The sequence below is a fragment of the Bombus vancouverensis genome, chromosome 17, assembly GCF_051014615.1.
Source record: "Bombus vancouverensis nearcticus chromosome 17, iyBomVanc1_principal, whole genome shotgun sequence".
Taxonomy (NCBI): domain Eukaryota; kingdom Metazoa; phylum Arthropoda; class Insecta; order Hymenoptera; family Apidae; genus Bombus; species Bombus vancouverensis.
Genome location: NC_134927.1, coordinates 7,197,782 through 7,206,965, shown reverse-complemented (window position 1 = coordinate 7,206,965; position 9,184 = coordinate 7,197,782). Strand labels below are relative to the sequence as shown.

Sequence of the window (9,184 nt, the reverse complement as noted above, 5' to 3'; positions counted from 1 at the left end):
TAAAAGTTACAAATTAATGGCTTAAATGTTATAAATTAATAGCTTAAATGTTATAAATTAATAGCATAAATGTATACAATAACAGTTTAAATGTTGTAAATTAATGGCCTAGACGTTATAAATTAATAGCTTAAATGTTATAAATTAATAGTTTTATATGTTATAAATTAATAGCTTAAATGTTACAAATTAATGGCTTAAATGTTATAAATTAATATCTTAAATGTTATAAATTAATAGCATAAATGTATACAATAACAGTTTAAATGTTGTAAATTAATGGCTTAAATGTTATAAATTAATAGCTTAAATGTTATAAATTATTAGTTTAAATATTGTAAATTAGTAGCTTGGATGTTGTAGATTCATAGCTTAAAAGTTAGAAATTAATGGCTTAAATATTATAAATTAATAGCTTAAATGTTATAAATTTGTCGGAGATGAAAAGAACACCGGAACCTTTGGAATTTTGGATAACCCCGCAACATTGTAACCTAGAGTCTACTATAGCTGTAATCAAACAATTGTAGTTATTCAACCCGATTGTAATTATTCGAGAATTGTGATAATGAGCTTGGGCTCGAGGCGACAGTCAGTCGCCGAACGTAGCCGCGGTCACGGGATGAACGTTTTGCCTAACAAGGTACGGAGTAATTCTATAGCTCTCCTTAAAAGAAATATTCGTGGCGACACGCGACAGTAAACATTCCAACGGTTTCTGTCCCGTGGCTCGCCACACGCAGACCCTATTCTTCGAGTAAGATGATTGCCAGATGTCGATGCGTCTCCGCAGTACATGTTCGGCTAGCCCGAGGGCCCGTAATAAATCTTAAGGTTTAGTTAACTAAAGTCCTTCAAACAGACAAACAGTCTTTGTCCCAGCTACGGGAAGATAGGGGAGACATATTTTTTAACGAACGGCGTCTCCCACTAGCAACTTTCCCTCGAGGGCGGCTAACATCCTTTTCTAACCACCGATATAGAGATTGACCAATTAGCAGCAACGCCAATTTCCCTTACTTTCTGAACGAAGGCTTTTCTCGACGAATCCGATGATCTCGTGTCCTTAGACACACCCCATTATAGTTTTCCTCTGTGGCATCATCGGGACAGGAAAGGCATTCTCGCTCGCGATCTCATCGATCAAGGAGTAACGCCTTCGCGATCAGTGATTATTTTTCAGACTTAGACTTTGTGTGAACGTTCTGTCGTCATCCCGTTGGCCGCGGATTCGTTATTGAGCCCGAGAACATCGTCACTAGCGTCGCGAGTGCCGAACCGCTGTGATCAACTGTTAAGACTGTAATAATTCTATCATTGCAATAAACTACGCCTGTGTGTACTGTATCAATGGCTAATCCTCGAGAAGATTCATTTGACGCCCACAACCCCATTCCCAGTGATGATCCGACATCAGAAGTGGGATTCGAACGGTTGCGAACGCTGGAAGGGCAGGTCGCTGCCATGAGCAACCTGATGCATACGCTAATGCAACGACCAAATACGGGAATCACCAAATTCCCACATTTTAACCCAGAAGTCGCAGGCGCCGACCCAGCCGCATGGTGCGCGGCTGTTAGTATGGCCATGGAGGACAACCCCCTGCGAGGTGGCGCGCTATACTCTGCCTTAAGTGACTCTCTACAGGGTTCTGCAGCACATTGGCTGGCGCGAACAACGGGAAACGGAGAAATTACTTGGCCTAAAGTTAAGGAACGATTCCTTACACAGTTCGGTGGCCGAGAGACGACGTCCTCATCGTTAATCAAGGTATCCAGGGAACCGCGGGGAGCGGGCGAATCCACGGGGGCGTTTGCCGGCCGTGTCCGCTCTCTCCTGCAGATGCGGTGGCAACATTCTACGCTAGACGAAATACTTAACGCTGTCACTCTCTACATATTAATTCCACACGACCAACGTCTTAAACGACTGGCCCTCACGAGCGATATCAGAACGGAGGACCAATTCCTGAGCGAAATGCGACCCTTTTGTTACGAAGAAGAGTCGACATCTTCGCCGAGATATGCACCGGCGGAACCCGAAGCTAAGCGACGCAAGTTATCGGGCCACCAGACGAGGTGTCATTACTGTGGTACTCTCGGACACAGAATCAAGGACTGCCGCAAGAGGATGCAGGGCGAACAACAGAGGGATGCACGACGCCAGGAAGGAAACCGACCGGCCGCACCGTCCAAGGTGGTCTGCTACAGGTGTCATGCGGAAGGCCATATCGCACCTAACTGCCCGGCACGACGGGACGGTAGACCAGGCCTCAAGGATGAGCGTAAAGTCAACTCCTGCGTGGTGGAGTCCCCAGCCGGTAGTCTAAGTCATCTGGGTGAGTCGTTCCCATTTTACTTCGATTCCGGAGCCGAGTGCTCATTAATTAGAGAATCTGTCGCTCCGAAATTCTCCGGAAGGAGAACGACAGATATAGTAGTTATGCGAGGAATAGGAAACACCTGCGTTAAGAGTACCTCCCAGATCTTATCTACGGTGCGCATTAACTGTTTTACATTGGAGATAACCTTCCACGTTCTGGCCGATAGTCACTTACATTATGATATCATGATTGGCCGCGAGATCTTAAGCCAGGGTTTTGATGTAACTATTACACGGAATAGCGTCGATATTTGTAAAACGAAGACTATTAATGCCTGTAGTAAAACCTCCGAGGACGAGATCAATATCAATGCGGTTGACACTGACGTAGTTGGCAACGATAAAAGTCGGTTAATTTCTGTCCTCGAGAAATTCAAAGATTCATTCATTACGGGCTTCCCACGTACTCGCGTAAGCACGGGCCAGTTAGAAATACGGTTAATCGATCCTAATGTTACCGTGCAAAGAAGCCCCTACCGACTTAGCGAAGAAGAGCGTAGGATAGTGCGTGAGAGAATAGACGAGTTAATTAGAGCAAAAATCGTGAGGCCGAGCAGCTCGCCGTTCGCGAGCCCTGTCTTACTTGTAAAGAAGAAAGACGGCTCAGATAGACTGTGCGTAGATTTTCGGAAACTAAATAAAAATACGGTCGCGGACCGGTATCCCCTACCCCTCATCGCGGATCAAATCGCGAGATTGCAGAAGGCGAGATACTTCATTAGCCTGGACATGGCCAGCGGATTCCATCAAATTCCCATTCATCCTAATTCGACGGAATATACGGCGTTCGTTACACCCGACGGGCAATACGAATACGTGACTATGCCGTTCGGTTTGAAAAACGCACCATCCGTTTTCCAAAGGGCCATTCTCAACGCCTTAGGCGACCTCGCGTATTCGTTCGTTGTTGTTTACTTGGACGACGTCCTAATTATCGCCGACTCAATCGATCAAGCTCTAGAAAGGTTAAGCACCGTATTAGATACCCTCGTGAAAGCCGGATTCTCCTTTAACTTTTCGAAATGCTCCTTTTTAAAGACATCGGTACTCTACTTGGGATACGTAATCCGTAACGGAGAAGTCCGTCCAAACCCGGGTAAAATACAAGCCTTGAGTTCTTTACCTGCACCGTCGACCGTCACACAACTTAGACAATTCATAGGTTTGGCCTCTTATTTCCGAAGCTTCATTCCCAAATTTTCACAAGTAATGAAACCCCTGTACGCACTTACCTCGAGTAACAAGAATATACCTTGGACGGATAGGCACGAACAGATAAGACAAAAGGTAATTTCCGTCCTGACTGACGCGCCGGTTCTGATGATATTTGACCCCAATTACCCCATAGAACTACATACGGACGCTAGCTCGGAAGGATATGGAGCCATTCTAATGCACAGGGTCGAAGGCAAAAATCGAGTAGTGGAGTATTATAGCAAAAGGACTAGCCCTGCGGAATCTAGGTATCATTCCTACGAATTGGAAACGTTAGCGGTTGTAAACGCCGTCAAACACTTCCGTCATTACTTACACGGACGAGAATTTCTCGTCGTCACCGATTGCAACTCCCTGAAAGCATCCAGTAGTAAGGTACACTTGAACGACAGGGTTTACAGATGGTGGGCTTACCTGCAAACTTTTACCTTCGACATTATGTACCGGGAAGGTAAACGAATGGCCCACGTAGATTTCTTTTCGCGAAATCCCGTAGACTTGGATCGCAGTACGTTTAGCAAAATCGTAGAGAAAGAAATTAACCTAACCGAAATCTCCGACGATTGGCTACTAGCGGAACAACGTCGCGACCCACAAATTGCCGAGATCGTCGATAAATTGCAGAACGAAGAGCTCGCGGAAGATGTCGCGAATACGTATGAGTTACGGTCCGGCACCCTTCACCGTAAAATACAGAGAAAAGGTAGAACTCTCTGCCTGCCCATCGTTCCGAGAGGGTTTAGGTGGTCTGTTATTAACCATGTGCACCAGTCCATTATGCACTTAGGTTGGGATAAAACGCTTGAGAAACTGTACGAGTATTACTGGTTCGAAGGAATGGCGAAGTATGTTCGCAAATTCGTAGAGAACTGTCATGCTTGTCGAGTTTCAAAGGCGAGTTCGGGTAGAGTACAAGCCGAACTACACCCCATACCTAAGACCAGTATACCTTGGCATACGGTTCATATGGACATAACGGGCAAACTAAGCGGTAAAAACGATTCGAAGGAATACGTCGTTGTGTTGGTCGACGCCTTCACCAAGTTCGTATATTTGCACCATACCCGTAAGTTAGACTCCGTTAACACCATTAAAGCGCTTAAGTCCGCTATATTTTTGTTCGGCAGTCCCTGCCGGATAATAGCGGATCAGGGAAGATGTTTTACGGGCAAAGAATTTCGCGACTTTTGTCAAAGTAAACACATAAAACTCCATTTAATTGCGACCGGAGCTAGTAGGGCCAACGGGCAGGTAGAGCGTATTATGAGTACGCTAAAAAACATGTTCACAACAATAGAAACCACCGGGCGGTCCTGGCAAGACGCGATCGGGGAAATACAACTAGCCTTGAATTGTACCACCAACCGCGTGACTAAGTCAAGCCCGTTGGAACTACTAATCGGTAAAACAGCGAGACCCTACGGCTTATCCCTACCCGACAGTATCGAAGAAAGAGAGGTAAATATCTCCCATGTAAGACAGCAGGCGATAAAGAATATAGAAGCAAGCGCCAAATACGATAAGGATAGGTTCGACGAAAACAAAGCTAAAATAGTTAGGTTCAACCTTGGCGATTTCGTATTACGCAAGAACGAGGAACGGAACCAGACGAAGTTAGATCCGAAATTCAGGGGTCCGTTCGTAATAGCAGAGATTTTGGAAGGAGATAGATATACCCTAAAAACCTTAGACGGCAAACGATCATATAAGGACAGACACGACAGACTGAGAAAGATGCCAGAAGGTTGCGTCCCTGCTGAGTTAGACGTCTGCGGTGATGACGACGGCGGTGATAATAACGATGCAAGTACACTGACCTCAGAGGATCATTAACACTGCGTTGTGGTCATAGTAATACACCGAGTGGGTTTATGTGCTTTTGTTGTAACCCGGTGAGTGGGTTGATGTGCTTTTGTTGTAACCCGGTGAGTGGGTTGATGTGCTTTTGTTGTAACCCGTTGAGTGGGTTGATGTGCTTTTGTTGTAACCCGTTGAGTGGGTTGATGTGTTTCTGTTGTAGCCCGTTGAGTGGGTTGATGTGCTTTTGTTGTAACCCGTTGAGTGGGTTGATATGCTTTTTGTTGTAACCCGTTGAGTGGGGTTACGTGCTTTTGTTGTAACCCGTTGAGTGGGCTTACGTACTTTCTGGGTGTAATGCACCCAACGTGGCAATATGATCCAACAAACTGAGGTTCACCAGTGTACGAAATCGAAAATGATCTGTTGTGTCATTACGGTCTGACTGGCGACTCACAGAACGCACCTGACACTTTGAGTACAAGTTATAACATTACAAATTCCTATTCTCTTTTATTTTTCTGTTGTCAAACCTCCGAACGAAACTTTGTTATTGCACTGGACCCTTGACTTACTTAGACATTTAGTTAAATCGTAAACAATGTCGGTTGTAGCGAATCTAATGTAAGAAATACGATATTTTAGTTACACACGAGGACGTGTGATAGTCAGGATGGCCGTGTCGGAGATGAAAAGAACACCGGAGCCTTTGGAATTTTGGATAACCCCGCAACATTGTAACCTAGAGTCTACTATAGCTGTAATCAAACAATTGTAGTTATTCAACCCGATTGTAATTATTCGAGAATTGTGATAATGAGCTTGGGCTCGAGGCGACAGTCAGTCGCCGAACGTAGCCGCGGTCACGGGATGAACGTTTTGCCTAACAAGGTACGGAGTAATTCTATAGCTCTCCTTAAAAGAAATATTCGTGGCGACACGCGACAGTAAACATTCCAACGGTTTCTGTCCCGTGGCTCGCCACACGCAGACCCTATTCTTCGAGTAAGATGATTGCCAGATGTCGATGCGTCTCCGCAGTACATGTTCGGCTAGCCCGAGGGCCCGTAATAAATCTTAAGGTTTAGTTAACTAAAGTCCTTCAAACAGACAAACAGTCTTTGTCCCAGCTACGGGAAGATAGGGGAGACATATTTTTTAACGAACGGCGTCTCCCACTAGCAACTTTCCCTCGAGGGCGGCTAACATCCTTTTCTAACCACCGATATAGAGATTGACCAATTAGCAGCAACGCCAATTTCCCTTACTTTCTGAACGAAGGCTTTTCTCGACGAATCCGATGATCTCGTGTCCTTAGACACACCCCATTATAGTTTTCCTCTGTGGCATCATCGGGACAGGAAAGGCATTCTCGCTCGCGATCTCATCGATCAAGGAGTAACGCCTTCGCGATCAGTGATTATTTTTCAGACTTAGACTTTGTGTGAACGTTCTGTCGTCATCCCGTTGGCCGCGGATTCGTTATTGAGCCCGAGAACATCGTCACTAGCGTCGCGAGTGCCGAACCGCTGTGATCAACTGTTAAGACTGTAATAATTCTATCATTGCAATAAACTACGCCTGTGTGTACTGTATCAATGGCTAATCCTCGAGAAGATTCATTTGACGCCCACAACCCCATTCCCAGTGATGATCCGACAAATTAATAGCATAAATGTATACAATAACAGTTTAAATGTTATAAATTAATAGTTCTATATGTTATAAATTAATAGCTTAAATGTTACAAATTAATAGCTTAAATGTTATAAATTAATAGTTTAAATGTTGTAAATTAATGGCTTAAATATTATAAATTAATAGCTTAAATGTTATAAGTTAATAATTTAAATGTTGTAAATTGATATCTTAAATGTTATAAATTAATAGTTTAATAGTTACAAATTAATGGCTTAAATGTTATAAATTAATAGCTTAAATGTTATAAATTAATAGCATAAATGTATACAATAACAGTTTAAATGTTGTAAATTAATGGCTTAGATGTTGTAAATTAATAGCCTAAATGATATAAATTAATAGTTTAAATATTGTAAATTAGTAGCTTGGATGTTGTAGATTAATAACTTAAATGTAATAAATTAATAGCATAAATGTTATAAATTAATAGTTTTGGCGTTATAAATTAATTCCTTAAATGTTATAAATTAATGGCTTAAATGTTATAAATTAATAACTTAAGTGTTGTAAATTAATGGTTTAGACGTTGTAAATTGCTAGTTGCAATGTTGTTATTTGATATTTTTTGTTTTATTTACCTTATATTTATATTCTTCTTCGATGTTCACTCTCCGGAATTTCAGGCACAAAAGAGCTCGCGCTCGACTTCCGTGTTCCTTATATACCTTGACAAGATGCCGGTTTGTTAATCAAACGGTAACGATATTTTCACATAGCAGGAGACGGTTTTTCCATTATAACAAAATCAAATTGAACGATTTCTTAATTTTTATCGTAAATTGGCATCTTTAAAGATTTAATACGATATCCATTTTTATCATTTTAATAGTTTCTGCAAACTAAGACTAAATTCACACTTCTTTAATACTAGTTTTCGACTATTAATTAGTTTGAACAAAAAGGGAAAGCAGCCTAGCGGCAATCGATGACGTTGCTGTGAAGTAAGTCAAGCTATTAAATAATCAGACAGATAAAATTCATATTTAGCGTTATATTATATTATCGATATTCATTCATTTTCTCGTGCTAATTAAAAAATAAAACGTTCTTTTTTCTTGAATAACACCTACATCTCTGTTTGAAATATTTAAAATTCTTACTTAATGCTAACTTAAAAGTCAGGTCCTTTATTAATTCCTCTCAAGTTAAACGAGTAAATTTACCCGCTATAGTTGTAACATAAAATGGCTTTATTTCTTCAATACCACCTGCATCGCTGTACGTGACACAAATATTAATTATGTAGCGAATAGTAAGAACTAATTGGCTGTAATTGCGGTTACGTATTTCTTCGTATGATCTATCGATGGATCTATTAGGCTATTAGCGAGAAACTTCTTGATTCCTTAAAGAAGTATCACATTCTATAAAAATTAACTAAATAATTTTATTCGATTAGTATTCGACAATGTCTATCATATTCAGCAACCTTCTTTTGCAATAGATTCTGCTCGGATCAATTATTTTATAATAAATTGCAGATTATGCCACTGTATATTATAAGATATCTGCCTATAGCTCCTTTTTTTCTAATTCATTGATTTTATTATTAGTCTCGTTGGTTTTTCCCGTGAGTGTCTGTTGTACGTACATTTCCATTATGCTTAGATTTTTACCATCATCGTGCGATTATGTGCGTGCTCTAGCAATAAACATTCGTTTCGAGCTTACTCAAGACCGCGACCACGAAATTCGATAAATCGAAAGGAAAAACCTGGGACGGGAGCATGCTCTACTTGTGCCAGTTTCACCTACGATTTTTCAAATTAAATTTCGAGAAACAGGTTGATCACACAAAAACGCGCCTACGCGACCAGAGACTGTGCCAACCTGCCCGGCCCTACCGACTTATAATTAATGAACAGACAGACCAGAAAGTATACTACCTATCCTACCTAGCGCTATATTTAAAAAATAGAAAAACAGACACGTTGACATACTCGCTCCACGGTTCTAACACAAACGCTCGAGTGCAAAGTACCTGCACTATAGAGGGCGTCACGGAACGCCTCCAACACCGGAACTTAACACACAACATGCATGCTCTAAGGTACGTACCTTTTTCCTGAAATCCACTGACAAACACTAC

The 9,184-nt window shown here is 41.8% G+C and overlaps 1 protein-coding gene across 1 annotated transcript; it reads left to right on the top strand.

Moving 5' to 3' along the window:
• Positions 1-439: 439 nt before the first annotated feature.
• On the top strand, positions 440-7,000 carry LOC143303867 (uncharacterized). The gene is made up of 2 exons (XM_076625930.1): positions 440-2,338; positions 6,040-7,000. The coding sequence occupies exons 1-2, from the start codon at positions 1,351-1,353 to the stop codon at positions 6,057-6,059; spliced, it is 1,008 nt and encodes a 335-aa protein (XP_076482045.1). The 5' UTR covers positions 440-1,350; the 3' UTR covers positions 6,060-7,000.
• The last annotated feature ends 2,184 nt before the right edge of the window (positions 7,001-9,184 follow it).